This window comes from Seriola lalandi, unplaced genomic scaffold (genome assembly GCF_002814215.2).
Source record: "Seriola lalandi dorsalis isolate HSWRI2012SDOR001 ecotype SW California unplaced genomic scaffold, Sedor1 jcf7180002054941, whole genome shotgun sequence".
NCBI classification, from domain to species: Eukaryota; Metazoa; Chordata; class Actinopteri; order Carangiformes; family Carangidae; genus Seriola; species Seriola lalandi.
The window spans coordinates 4,220-19,113 of record NW_019525492.1 but is presented as its reverse complement, the minus strand read 5'-3'; the positions used below and the strand labels follow the sequence as shown (position 1 = coordinate 19,113).

General features: G+C 37.2%; 2 protein-coding genes across 3 annotated transcripts; both read left to right on the top strand.

Moving 5' to 3' along the window:
- The first annotated feature begins 675 nt into the window (after positions 1-675).
- Positions 676-5,197, top strand: pnp4b (purine nucleoside phosphorylase 4b). The gene is made up of 7 exons (XM_023393669.2): positions 676-814; positions 1,746-1,921; positions 2,008-2,111; positions 2,369-2,544; positions 2,692-2,882; positions 4,643-4,722; positions 4,896-5,197. Exons 1-7 carry the CDS (start codon positions 792-794, stop codon positions 5,034-5,036), a joined length of 891 nt encoding a protein of 296 aa, XP_023249437.1. The 5' UTR covers positions 676-791; the 3' UTR covers positions 5,037-5,197.
- Positions 5,198-5,341: 144 nt separating this feature from the next.
- Positions 5,342-13,845, top strand: calb1 (calbindin 1). 2 transcript variants are annotated; one of them, XM_023393672.2, is made up of 12 exons: positions 5,342-5,809; positions 6,066-6,276; positions 6,363-6,439; positions 7,333-7,407; positions 7,561-7,641; positions 7,804-7,860; positions 7,998-8,075; positions 8,468-8,523; positions 8,612-8,651; positions 12,954-13,007; positions 13,108-13,179; positions 13,270-13,845. In XM_023393672.2, exons 2-12 carry the CDS (start codon positions 6,198-6,200, stop codon positions 13,378-13,380), a joined length of 780 nt encoding a protein of 259 aa, XP_023249440.1. In that variant the 5' UTR covers positions 5,342-5,809; positions 6,066-6,197; the 3' UTR covers positions 13,381-13,845. The 2 variants fall into 2 exon arrangements, with proteins under 2 accessions (XP_023249440.1, XP_023249442.1); XM_023393674.2 differs by lacking the exon at positions 5,342-5,809 and adding an exon at positions 6,885-7,040 and having other exon boundaries at positions 6,220-6,276.
- Positions 13,846-14,894: the final 1,049 nt, after the last annotated feature.

The window sequence follows — 14,894 nt, the reverse complement described above, 5'->3', positions numbered from 1 at the left end:
TAGCTTAGGTTAGCATAAAGATCAGAAATGGAGGGAAACCGTTAGCTTAGGTTAGCATAAAGACTAGAATCAGGGGAACACTTAGCTTACGTTAGCATAAAGACTGGAATCAGGGGAACACTTAGCTTATGTTAGCATAAAGACTGGAATCAGGGGAACTGTTAGCTTACGTTAGCATAAAGACTGGAATCAGGGGAACAGTTAGCTTAGGTTAGCATAAAGACTGGAATCAGGGGAACAGTTAGCTTAGACACTTGTCTCTGATCATTATCAGTTTGGGACCAGGACCAGGACACCTGACTTACTGCTTCACTTTTTGTTCTTTATTGTGTTGTTGGTTTGTGTTTGTTTTTGTGTGTTAGTGGGTTTTGTGCATCTGATTGTTGTGTGACTGTTCTTATTCATCTTATTATGTCTGTATTTTTGATCATCACTGTTATTTATGATTTAATTCAGTATAAATGTTAGAAACCTGTCAAAGATTCTCCTCAAATAAAAGTCTGAAACTGATCAAATAAAAAAATCTTTATCATAAAACCAAACATACAAACATTCTGTTCAGATATTTATTGATCTGATGTCTGATATTTCCTGTTACAGGTGATTCTGAACTATAACGCTCAATTATACAAACTGCAGAGGTCAAAGGTCACAGACACACGGAGTCAATGACCTCCACTCTATTTACAGACTCTGAATCCGCCAATCAGAGGAAAGCACACCCTCACTGTTTGACTCTCTGCTCATTCTCTTGGTCTTCTTCTGCTTCTTGAGTCTGGAGAGTCTGGACGATGCACACCAAAGGAAACTCCTGGTAAGACCCCCCCTTCTTTATTTTTCATTTTGCTGTTTGTGTGGGACTGAGCTCAAAGTCTTAATGTTTCTCTGTGATATTTCAACTCAGCAGCCTCATGTTCTTCATGTGTTCATTCCTCATGTGTTCATTTCCTCACTTCAACTTTCTGTTGATGGGTCCAGACCTCAGTGAACTACCTTTACTCACTGCTGTGGTTTCCAAATACGAACATGAACCTGCACATGGACAGAACTCAGAGAACAGAACAGGAGAAAACAACTCGTGTCTGATACAGTTTTCCTCGTTCCACCGTCAGCACACGCTGAAGTGTCTGATAACCACCATGTAACGATGAGAGCAGCTTTAATCTGTGGAGCAGTAAAGTTCAGATCTTTGAACCTGATCTCCTGGAAACTGTTAACTTCAGTAAAACCTGATCTTAGGTCAGTTTATCTTTTTATCTGTGAAGATAAAAACCTGCAACAGCAGCAGCAGCTTCTGTTAATCATCTTCACACAGACCTGCTTCACTTCAGACACAGATCAGAAACCCTGACACAACATTTAACACTCAGTCCATCCACTATGACGCAAACCTAAACCAGATCCTGACCTCTTCTCGATGGTGGATTAATCCTGTCCACAGTTCTCTTTGTGAAGCAGGACTCTGTTGGAGCCTCACGTCACGTCACGCTATTATTTAGTTCAGTTTAATACATAGAAGAGTCTGAACCTGAACCTCATTTTACTCTGCGACACTGATCCATCCTGATGATTAGGTATTCCCAGCATCATTTCAAATATATACAGTGTATATATGTTTGTGTGTTTGTGTGTGTACATCTTACTTCTGGAAACAGGTTGACATGTCGTCACTGTGCTGACAGATTTAAAGTTTTTATGACTCATAAACAACAAAACTTTTGACTTGTATTAACCCCCCCCCCCAGCTGCTGCTGCTCCTTCGAGGACTACAAACTGACCACTGAATGGCTCCTGAACCAGACGAGTCACCGTCCAAAGGTGGCAGTGATCTGCGGTTCAGGACTCGGTCTCCTCGCTGATGGAGCAGCCAACAAACAAATCTTCAGATACCAGGACATCCCCAACTTCCCTGTCAGCACAGGTGAGGTGTAACATCCAATCAGACTCTCACAAACTGAAATGACTCTGCTCTTAATGATGCTGTCTAACGTACTGTCTGTGTCTCAGTCCAGGGACATGAGGGCTGCCTGGTGTTTGGAACCATCGAGGACACTCCCTGTGTCTTCATGCAGGGTCACTTCCACCTGTACGAAGGTTACTCCCTTTGCAAGGTGAGTCTTCATCACCGACCATGTCCACATGTCCCCAGATTTAAGTTCAGGTGAGACCTGACCTGAGGCTCTGGATTCAGCGGTGGATCTGTATTCCGGGCCTCAGTTCTGGTCCTGGTCTCTGGTTCTGGTCTCTGGTCTCTGGTCTCTGGGTATGACTGAAAGAACAAGATGGTGGATCCAAGCAGCTGAAATGCGTTTCCTTGGCAGGACGATGTACCTATTTGTTCACCTGTCTGTCTCTGTACCTGTCTCAGGTGACATTCCCTGTGAGGATCTTTAAGCTGATGGGGGTGGAGACCTTGCTGGTGACGAACGCCTCAGGAGGAATCTGTCCAGACTTTAAGGTCGGTGACATCATGATTATCAAGGACCACATCAACCTGCCGGGATTCGCCGGACAACACCCGCTGTGTGGACCCAATGATGAGCGGTGAGACGGGAGGAAAGAAAGAGAGAGAGACAGACAGGAGGGAAGACGGACAGGGAGAGAGACAGTTTGTAATGTAAATATGAATCTCTTCCTGTCTCCCTGTCTTTCTCTCTCTCCCTGTCTGTCTCTCTTCCTGTCCTCCTTTAGATTTGGGATCCGGTTCCCCTGTATGTCCGATGCGTACAGTAAGGATCTGAGGCGTGTGGCTTTGGACATTGGCTCAGAGCTCGGATGCAGTGACTTCATCAGAGAGGGAGTTTACTGCATGGTGAGTGGACCCAACTTCGAGACCATCGCTGAGGCCAGGATGCTGCTGATCCTGGGCTGCGACTCTGTGGGTAAGACAGGCAGACACGGACAGACACTCTGTCCTCACTAATTGGTCATTTAGAGGGGAAACCATCCCGCTGGGCTCGTTAATAATTGATGAGTCTTAATGAGTCTTATAGGTGAGTCAGCAGGTAGGGGGCAGTGATTGGCTCTCGGTGTGAGGATTGTTGGACCGTTCGTCTGACCACAGTTCAGATCCAAACAGAGTTTTTCAGACTCACCAAGGCCTCAGAGGTTTCAGTGGGTCCTTTGTACAGTTCTAGATGTTATTAAGAGGATATTTAAGGATCGTCTGGGAGTCCTGGAAAAGGTTCTGAAGTTCATGATGAGGTTCTAAGGTTTCTGGAGTGGATTCTATGGATGTCTGAGACCCATGTTCAGTGGTCTTTGTTAGGTTTCTAGTGGTCCTGGAGAAACGTAAAGGGTCCAGTGATAAGGATCAAGGGGTTCTTTGTGCGGTTCTAGGGGTCCTTAAGAAGGGTCTAGAATCTTTAAGATTCTAGGTTTTTGGGATTCATTGGGGAGTATCTAGCAGTCCTTGTGATAGTTTAAGTTTCCATAAGAAGGACCTAGCAGTTCTTGAGAAGGTTCTATGGTTCCTTCAAAAGGGCCTATGTTGCCTTCAGAGTGGCCTAAGGTCTTGAACAAGAACGTGGGACCTTTAAAGGGATCTAGATTCCTTGAGGACAATCTATTTCTTTTAGAATATTTTAGATTCCCTGAGGATTAGGTTTTTAATGAGGTTGTAGGACAACTTTAGGAAGTTCTAGGTCCTTTGAAAGGGTTCTAAGGTTTTTGAGAAGCGTTCTATGGTTTCTGGACAAGGTTTCATGGTTCCTCGAGGAGGATCCAGAAGGTCTCTGATGTTTCAGGGTTATTGAGCCAGAGTGAGGAGGAGCTAGGGGTTCTTGATACGTGTCCTAGGTTTTCCAGAGTGTTATGGTGGTGATAAGGATCTTGGGGGTCTTTACGTTCAAGTCCATAGAAAGGTTTCAAATAGTCCTTTTGGAGCTTCTTGGAGGAAGCTGTATGCTCACTGAGGAGATTTTATTTGTCAGGGAATCCTAGAGAGTTTCTCTGGGCCTCAACCCAACCAGACCCACCATGAACCCGGTTCTGTTCAAGGTTTCTACCTGTAAAAAGGGAGTTTTTTTCTTGTCACTGTCACCAAGTGCGGCTCATGGGGGAATGTTGGTCTATATGAAACGTGCCCCTTCTTTTGTGCATTATAGAAATAAAATTTACTTGATTTGGCCTTAGGTGTCGTTCAAGAGTTTTACGTGGTCTTGGATAAGGTTCTGTGGGTCAGTAGATCTAGTGCTTTTGTTTTTCAGCATCAGCTGATTGTGACTCTTTATTTAATAAAAGCAACAGAATCGAACCGTCGATCAGTCGGTGTCAGAACCAGATCGAAGGATGAACACGAGGCCAGTTTGTTTCAGCAGGTTCTCATTAAATATGCCAGCTGATTAAATAATCATGAGACAGAGTGGAACCCTGCAGCTCAACAAACTGTTAAATACAATCAGGATGGTTAATGAAGTCACATGACTCATTTCCTGGTGTGTTTACACTGATGTTAAATACCAGCAGCATTCAGTTCTCACCTCCTGTCGACACCAGTTTACACAACTGCTTTGATCAGGTGGTGATTAAATTCATAAGTGATTTGAACAACAAGTTCAGACTGTTAAAGTCAAAGTTATATTAAGTTATAAAGTATATAAAGTTCATTCTCATTATCTTCCTCCTCCTGTATTGTCTTCAGGTATGAGCACTGTTCCTGAGGTGACCGTGGCCAAACATTGTGGACTCAGAGTTATTGGTTTGTCCCTCATCACCAACAAGGTCAGTGTTTAAAACAGCAACAACATCTGATGTGACAGCTGTGACAAAACCACATGATGAAGTACAACAACAACAAAACATAATAACCTGTAAATGTCGACGACAGCTGTGTGACAGTGTGACAGCAGTGATGTGGTTGTGTAACGGTGTGACTCACCTATTTGGTGCTGCAGGTGTCTCTGGACTACAGTCGGGAGGAGAAGGTGAACCATGACGAGGTTCTTGAGATCGGTAAAATGAGGGCGGAGGTTCTGCAGAAACTTGTCACCACCCTTATCAGTCGCTGCCAGCAGCAAAGCATCAACACCCACTGACAGAACAACACCAGAATCAACCCCGGCACCACTGTTGATGACCGCAGTCCAGCCTCGAGGTGTCAGTGAGCCACTGGTTTGCAGTGAAATGAGTCTGTAACTGTGTTGTGTGTTTCTGCTGCTGATGTATTCTAGCTGTTCACAATAAAGACTCAGATTAAGCCTCTGGCCTGTCTGTTCGGTCTATACATAAACACCTGAACCTGTTCTCTTGTTTTTAGATAGGTTTCCTGACATATCTGGGATCTGTTCAAACATGCCATCTGTCATTTTCTGCTACACACTCGATCACAACGACTAAAATCCTTCATCTTCAAACATTCAGTTAAAAACCACGGAGGTGTAAAAAGTCTGTTTTCAAAATGTGACTTAAAACTGGATAAAAGTCAATGTTCAGCTTCTGTCAGACACAGGATCATAGAAGATATGATGTCATTGACAGGCAACCAATAACGTTACCATGATGAAAATCAGTAAGAACACAACTCAACAACATATAGATCAGAGATCCAGTTATTTTTAATGTGGAAGAGTTTCGTATTAAGTGATGGTTCTCAGCTGCTGCTGTTCTCTCTTCATGTCTATCTATTGTTTCATGATGATGATTGACAGGTCAACAAGACCTCTGAATGGCTACCTGCTCCACTTCATCACCAGGTGCTGAGGGCTCAGAGCCAACTTTCTGTTTATGTTCTGCAGGTGTGATTGACAGCAGATGGAGAGAAGAGGAAAAAACATTGTGTGATAGACAAACATCAGGAAGGAAGGACAAGGTGGGGAAGGAGAAGCGGAGGTGAAGAGGAGGTGGAGAATCTCGAGCCGGCCATTTATTTTAGAAGCTGAAATCTCCTCTACCTGTTGGTTAAATTAAACTCACATGATTAAACTGACTGTAGACAGGACAAGCACTTTGAGACGAGTCAATACCAAAACCTCTGAGCACACACACACACACACACACACACACACACACACACAGACAGGACAGGTGTCACCTGCTGTGTGTCCTCATGCTGAGTTTCTCTGCAGCAGCAGTCGGTGTGATGAACCTGCTGAGAGACGAGCTTCTTATTCCCCGACCGACTGAGGAGAGAGTCAGACTGAAGACCCCGAGGAGACGGCCACAGCTCCCAGTAACAGCTCCCGGTAACAGCTCCCAGTATGGCCAGTTCCCTCCTGCAGTCAGTGGAGATCTCTGCTTCCCAGTTTCTGGATATTTTTCATCACTACGACAACGACGGTAAACCTGCTCAGTCACCTGATGACCTCACCTGTTACCTGTGGTCTGATCTCAGGTAGATCTGATGCTGCTCTCTGTTCTTTCAGGAAACGGTTTCATTGAAGGAAAAGAGCTGCAGAGTTTCATCCAAGAGCTGAGAGAGGCTCGACAGCAGGCAGGGCTGGTGAGTTCATACACACCTGTTCATCTGTTCATCTGTTCACTTGTTCACATTTTCCTGCTGTGACAGATTGGGTGAGGATAATAAGAATAATAATTAAAATAAATTTTTTGTCCTCCACATCAGAAACTCAGATGATGTCAAGTGAAAACGAAAGCAGCAAAATAACCCGTCTTTATTAATTAACCATTTAATTCACTGAGCAGCTCAGAGGCCACTGACAGCTACCGCCATCTTTTAAGGTGGAATGTTTTCTTCGGTGTTACTTGATGTGTGATTGACGTTTGGAAATCAATCAATACATCTTAAATGTCAATATGACTTTGACCATTAGTGTTTATCAGCTCTCTTCATGACAGACTCTTTAGTGATGATCGGATCTTCAGCTTCTTCAAATGTAGATAAACATCAACGTGATCATGTGACTGTAGATATTTTATTTCATCAGGAGAATAAAAGTATTTGAGCATCATTCCTGGAGGCTCCGGCAGCTCTACACCTGTGGTTCCTCCACAGGTTGAATGTCTACACACGATCTTTAACAATGATGTTTGTTGGGAAATGTGAAACATTCATATCACACACGTCTGCAGCTTCACGACGAGTGAGTTTGGTGACATCATAAAGGTTTTGATCAGGGACTGGTGTGATTGGTTCAACTTGAGGGAAACTTTGATCATTTTTGATCAAATTTGCGGAAAGGTTTGCGATGATTGGACAAAAAATTGCATTGATAATTGCAATTATGACATGGCGACTATCTGGAGGGACTGATTAATGAAAACATTGAGGTGTGTTAATTTCATTTGTGCAGCTGATTGAACCTGTGGATTATTGATTATATTCCGTGACTGAATGAACAGGTTGATGGAAGATGAAACACATTGTTGTTTCAGGATCTGACTGATGAGATGAAACAGTTAGTGAGTGAATATGAGAAGAACTCCGAGCAGAGGATCGACCTGGTTCAGGTGAGTAAATAAAGCTTCAGTATTCAGACATTAATCTAACACTGCAACACTCAGAATTTTGAGTTTTACTTCATACTGCAGTATTAGTACTTTTAAAGGACCTGAGTACTTCAGCTGCAGTGGAACCCAGTTCACATTAAGTGTTTCCTCCAGCTGGTCCAGGTTTTACCCACTGAGGAGAACTTCCTGTTGTTCTTCAGACAGCAGCTCAGCTCCTGTTCACACTTCATCCAGGTACAACACCTGCCCACTTGTCCATGTGCTTTATTGTAATGATTACAGTATAATTAAATGCTTGTTTCCTGCCCGTTTCCTGCCCATTTCCTGCCTGTTTCCTGCCCATTTCCTGCCCGTTTCCTGCCTGTTTCCTGCCCGTTTCCTGCCTTGTCTCTCCAGGTGTGGAGACGTTATGATGCTGATCACAGTGGATACATCGAGGCCGATGAGCTGAAGGTGATTTTTTATTGGACTTATTGATCAGTTTAACCTGTACCAGGCTGTTAGCTGTTGTAAAGCAGATCGCAAACAAATTAATAAACTATGCTAACACAATGCTATGCTACCATGGTGCTATGCTAACTGTCCTGTAGAACTTCCTGAAGGATCTGCTGCTGAAAGCTAAGCGAACATGTGACAACAAGAAACTCGATGAGTACACGGCTGCAACTGTATGTACTGCAGTTGTACTGTGCTAGTACTGCAATAATACTGCCATTATATTGTAGTAATACTGACATTGTACTGTAGAAAAACAGTAATTTTACTGTAGTAATACTTTAGTAATACTGTAGTAAGACTGACATTATACCGTAGTAATACTGTTGTTCTACTGTAATACTACTGTGGCAATACTATGGTAATGTGAGATTACACTGTAGTAATACTGTGATTATACCGTAGTATTACTGTAGTAATATTGTAATTGTACTGTAGTATTACTATGCTACTATTGTAGTAATGGTGTAGTAGTACTGTAGTAATACTGAGATTATACTGTAGTAATACTGTCATTATACTTAAGTACTATTGTAGAAAAACTGTTTTCTTTTTTCTTTTTCAGTTAAAGATTTTTGATTCAAATTCAGATGGAAAACTCTGCTTAGCAGAAATGTCCAGGTGAGTCTGAACTGGTCTGAAATGGTGTGAACTGGTCTGTACCACTTTCAGCTCGACTATACTGGTTTGTACTGGTGTGTTGTTTCAGGTTGCTGCCTCGTGAGCACAACTTCCAGATGAAGTTTGAGGTGAGTCTGAAAGATCTGATGTCAGTGTAGAAGAAACATTGATTTTTACAGAAAATAAATAATCAAAACCCCCAAAACTTTTTAACTTTAAGTTTTTATGCCTTACTATATTATGATGTTTTTATGACGTTTTATGCATTATTATACTATGATGTTTTTATACTGCACTATGCAATGATGTCTTTGACATTTTTATGCCTTATTATACTATGACGTTTTTTTGACATTTCTATGCCTTACTATACTATGATGTTTATTGAAATAGTATAGTATACTATGGCATAAAATGCATAAAACGTCATAGTATAGTATGGCATTAAAATGAAAAAAAAACGTCATAGTATAGTATGGCATAAAAATGCAAAAAATGTGATAGTATAGTATGGCATAAAGATGAAAAAAAAAAATATATATACTATGACGTTTATTTCAATTTTATGTGATACTAAACTAGGACTTTTTTTCCATTTTTATGCATTACAATACTATGATGTTTTGTTTTCATTTTTATGCCATACTATACTATGACGTTTTATTCATTACTATACTATGACGTTTATTTCAATTTTATGTCATACTAAACTAGGAGTTTTTTTCCATTTTTATGCTATACTGTACTATGACGTTTTATTCATTACAATACTATGACGTTTTTTTTTATTTTTATGCATTACTATACTATGATGTTTTTTTCATTTTTATGCCATACTATACTATGACGTTTTATGCATTACAATACTATTACTTTTTTTTTCATTGTTATGCCATACTATACTATGATGTTTTTTTCATTTTTATGCCATACTATACTATGACGTTTTATGCATTACAATACTATTACTTTTTTTTTCATTGTTATGCATTACAATACTATGACATTTTTTTCATTTTTATGCCATACTAAACTATGACGTTTTATTCATTTTATGCCAAACTATACTTTGACGTTTTATGCATTACAGTAATATGACATTTTTTTTCATTTTTAAGCCACACTATACTATGACGTTTTTTTCATTTTTATGCCACACTATACTATGAAGTTTTTTTCATTTTTATGCCATACTATAGTATGACGTTTTATGCATTACAATACCATGACGTTTTTTTCATTTTTATGCCATACTAAACTAGGACGTTTTTTTCATTTTATGCAAGACTATACTATGACGTTTTTTTCATTTTTATGGCATACTATACTATGACATTTTTTTTAATTTTTATGCCATACTATACTATGATGTTTTTTTCATTTTTATTCCATACTATACTATGACGTTTTATGCATTACAATACTTTGACGTTTTTTTTTCATTTTTATGCCATACTATACTATGACATTTTTTTTATTTTTATGCCATACTATACTATGATGTTTTTTTCATTTTTATGCCATACTATACTATGACATTTTTTAAAATTTTTATGCCATACTATACTATGACGTTTTTTTTTATTTTTATGCCATAATATACTATGACTTTTTTTTCATTTTTATGCCATACTATACTATGACGTTTTTTTTCATTTTTATGCCATACTATATTATGACGTTTTATGCCATACTATACTATGACGTTTTTTTTTCATTTTTATGCCATACTATACTATGACGTTTTATGCATTACAATACTTTGACGTTTTTTTTTCATTTTTATGCCATACTATACTATGACGTTTTTTTCATTTTTATGCCATACTATACTATGACGTTTTATGCATTTTTATGCCATGCTATACTTTGACGTTTTTTTTTCATTTTTATGCCATACCATACTATGACGTTTTATTCATTTTATGCCATACTATACTATGACGTTTTATGCATTACAATACTATGACGTTTTTTTTTTCATTTTAATGCCATACTATACTATGAAGTTTTTTTTTCATTTTTATGCAATACTATACTATGACTTTTTTTTCATTTTTATGCAATACTATACTATGACTTTTTTTTCATTTTTATGCCATACTATACTATGACGTTTTTTTCAGTTTTATGCCATATTATACTATGACGTTATTTTCATTTTTATGCGATACTATACTATGACATTTTTTTTCATTTTTATGCCATACTATACTATGACGTTTTTTTCATTTTTATGCCATACTAGACTATGACGTTTTTTTTCATTTTTATGCCATACTATACTATGACTTTTTTTTCATTTTTATGCCATACTATACTATGACGTTTTTTTTCATTTTTATGCCATACTATATTATGACGTTTTATGCCATACTACATACTATACTATGACGTTTTTTTTTCATTTTTATGCCATACTATACTATGACGTTTTATGCATTACAATACTTTGACGTTTTTTTTTCATTTTTATGCCATACTATACTATGACGTTTTTTTCATTTTATGCCATACTATACTATGACGTTTTAGGCATTACAATACTATGACGTTTTTTTTTTCATTTTAATGCCATACTATACTATGAAGTTTTTTTTCATTTTTATGCAATACTATACTATGACTTTTTTTTCATTTTTATGCAATACTATACTATGACTTTTTTTTCATTTTTATGCCATACTATACTATGACGTTTTTTTTCATTTTCATACCATACTATACTATGACGTTTTTTTCAGTTTTATGCCATATTATACTATGACGTTATTTTCATTTTTATGCGATACTATACTATGACATTTTTTTTCATTTTTATGCCATACTATACTATGACGTTTTTTTCATTTTTATGCCATACTAGACTATGACGTTTTTTTTCATTTTTATGCCATACTAGACTATGACGTTTTTTTTCATTTTTATGCCATACTATACTATGACGTTTTTTTTCATTTTTATGCCATACTATATTATGACGTTTTATGCCTTACTATACTATGACGTTTTTTTTTCATTTTTATGCCATACTATACTATGACGTTTTATGCATTACAATACTTTTACGTTTTTTTTTCATTTTTATGCCATACTATACTATGACATTTTTTTCATTTTTATGCCATACTATACCATGACGTTTTTTTATTTTTATGCCATACTATACTATGACGTTTTTTCATTTTTATGCCATAATATACTATGACGTTTTTTTTCATTTTTTTGCCATACTATACTATGACGTTTTATGCCATACTATACTATGACATTTTTTTTCATTTTTATGCCATACTATACTATGACGTTTTTTTTAATTTTTATGCCATACTATACTATGACGTTTTATGCCATACTATACTATGACATTTTTTTCATTTTAATGCCATACTATACTATGACGTTTTATGCCATACTATACTATGACATTTTTTTTCATTTTTATGCCTTACTATACTATGACGTTTTATGCCATACTATACTATGACGTTTTTTTTCATTTTTATGCCTTACTATACTATGACGTTTTATGCCATACTATACTATGACGTTTTATGCCATACTATACTATGACATTTTTTTTCATTTTCATGCCATACTATACTATGACGTTTTATGCATTACAATATTTTGACGTTTTTTTTTCATTTTTATGCCATACTATACTATGACGTTTTTTTTGCATTTTTATGCCATACTATACTATGACTTCTTTTAAAATATTTTTATGCCTTACTATACTGTTTTTTTTTCACTTTTATGCCATACTATATTATGACGTTTTTTTCATTTTTATTCCACACTATACTATGACGTTTTTATAACATTTTATGCCTTACTCTTCTATGACGTTTTTTGATGTTTTAATGCCTTACACTACTATAAATTTTTCACGAGATTTTATGCCTTATTATACTATGACCCTTTTATGCCTTACTGTACTGACATTTTTCATGCCTTACTATACTATGACGTTTTTTGATGTTTTCATGATAATTTATACCATAGTAAACTATGACTTTTTTTTTTTTTAAACACTCTTTATTACTTTTTCAAACAGCCAGTACATAACCATCACAGTGGATAAGCACAGGACAAATACAAATAAAAAGGAGAAGAGAGAAAGAAGAGAAAAAGACACACATATGTATACATTTACCATACATACACACATGCATAGTATACAAAAAAATGAAATCACTAAGTAATGAACAAAGGTTTCTCATATAACTTGTAATTACCACTGTCCTAGTTCATCCCTCCACGGTCATCATAAAGCGAGGTGCGCCATATTTCATTCTACTCCCGATAGATGAGCCCATCAATCATCTTCAATTTCACTACTATGATGTTTTTATGGTTAAGTATCATCATAGTCATAAACATTTGATGGTATAATAAGTTTCTGTCTCTTTCTGTCTGTCTCTCAGGGCCTAAAGATGTCCAAGCTTCAGTTCAACAAGATTTTTGATCTCTATGACCAGGTCATTTTCTTTTTCATCTTGTATCAACATACGCACTGCAGCTCTGAGGACTGAGATGACCTTTGACCTTTGTCGTGTGTGTGTGTGTTGTGTGTCTCAGGATGGCAGTGGCTTCATGGATCAATTAAAGCTGGACTCTCTGCTTAATGATCTGTGTGAAAAAAACAATAAGGTCTGAACACACACATTCAAATACACAGTAACACATCATGAATTCAGTGGACAGGTGTGCTCAGTGGACAGGTGTGTGTTTCTCCTGCAGGTGGTGGACTCCACAGATCTCCATCGTTACCGCTCGTCCATCATAGAGTTATCAGATGGAGGGAAATTATACCGCACTGATCTCTGTCTGCTGCTCTGCCATGACGACTGAAACGCTGCAGGGAAACACCTACATCACCTGGCTCCTCCCACACACCTAATGTAATGCCTCATAGATCATGTCCCCCGCTCCACCCACCAGGCTTCAGTTTTAGCTCCAGTGGTGTTATGTCTTTCCTCTTATGACCTTTAACCCACCTGTGTAGTGTGAAGTATTTGACTGGTACCATGTTAACATCACAGATATGTCACTGCTTTAATGTCTGTTGTCTCTAATGAAGAACGTGTGAATAAAATGTAAAACCATCCGTGTGGAAATAACTTTAACATGTGAAATGACCATAGGAAAAACCTTCTAACGACGGTGTTACAGACTGTCAGTGTAAAACCATGTATGTGTTGCATCTGTGTTCATGTTGAAATAAACTCAGACGTCTGATGATTTAACTTCTCTGTTTTATTATCAAACAGCCACAAACATGTTTGTGTTTACACTGAGCATGTGCAGACAGTAACATGACTTGCCCATCAGCTACAGGCAAACAGGCTAACAGTGTGTTGGTGAGGTAGCTGATCAGATGATCGATACATTTTCTTGTAAAATATCAAAACTTTCCACTCAGAAGTCAGTTGGTCTCACCAAGATGACATCAGCAAATGAGTGGGTCACACAGTCTCTGTGGTAACATCACAGTTATCTGATTAGTTGCTGTGGTTTAGTGAGTGTTTTTAGGATCCTTTAGTGCTTCTGATCATCGCTTCCATCATCTTCCACTGATCTGGAGTCACCTGAAACACAAACACAAAAGGTGGCTTTATTTCTGTGACATTTTTTGAAGTTTTTTTACCTTATCATACTATGACACATTTTATGCCTTAATATATATATTGATGTTTATTGGCATTTTTATGCCTTATTACAATGACATTTTTACACCTTATTATAGTATGGTGTTTTTTGATGTTTATATGCCTTATTATGTTATGACATTTTTATGACATACTATACTATGATGTTTTTTTCCCATTTGTACGCCATACTATACTATGACTTTTTAATATTTTTTGCCTTACTATACTATGACTTTTTTTTTCATTTTTATGCCAATACTATACTGTGACGTTTTTTTCATTTTTAAGCCATACTATACTGTGACGTTTTTTTCCATTTTTATGCCATACTATACTATGAAGTTTTTTTCATTTTTATGCCATACTATACTATGACGTTTTATGCCATACTATACTGTGACATTTTTTTTAATTTTTATGCCATACTATACTGTGATGTGTTTTTTTCATTTTTATGCCATACTATACTATGACGTTTTTTTCATTTTTATGCCATACTATACTATGACGTTTTATGCCATACTATACTATGACATTTTATGCCATACTATAATATGACGTTTTTTTCATTTTTATGCCATACTATACTATGACGTTTTTTTTCATTTTTATGCCATACTATACTATGACGTTTTATGCCATACTATACTATGACATTTTATGCCATACTATAATATGACGTTTTTTTAATTTTTATGCCATACTATACTATGA

Coding starts and splice junctions, on each gene's coding strand:
- calb1 (XM_023393672.2), top strand. CDS start 6,198: ATGGCCAGTTCCCTCCTGCAGTCAGTGGAGATCTCTGCTTCCCAGTTT. Junction 6,440..7,332: donor CTCGACAGCAGGCAGGGCTG/GTGAGTTCATAC, acceptor TTGTTGTTTCAG/GATCTGACTGATGAGATGAA. Junction 7,642..7,803: donor CCTGTTCACACTTCATCCAG/GTACAACACCTG, acceptor TTGTCTCTCCAG/GTGTGGAGACGTTATGATGC.
- pnp4b (XM_023393669.2), top strand. CDS start 792: ATGCACACCAAAGGAAACTCCTG. Junction 815..1,745: donor CACACCAAAGGAAACTCCTG/GTAAGACCCCCC, acceptor CCCCCCCCCCAG/CTGCTGCTGCTCCTTCGAGG. Junction 2,545..2,691: donor TGTGGACCCAATGATGAGCG/GTGAGACGGGAG, acceptor GTCCTCCTTTAG/ATTTGGGATCCGGTTCCCCT.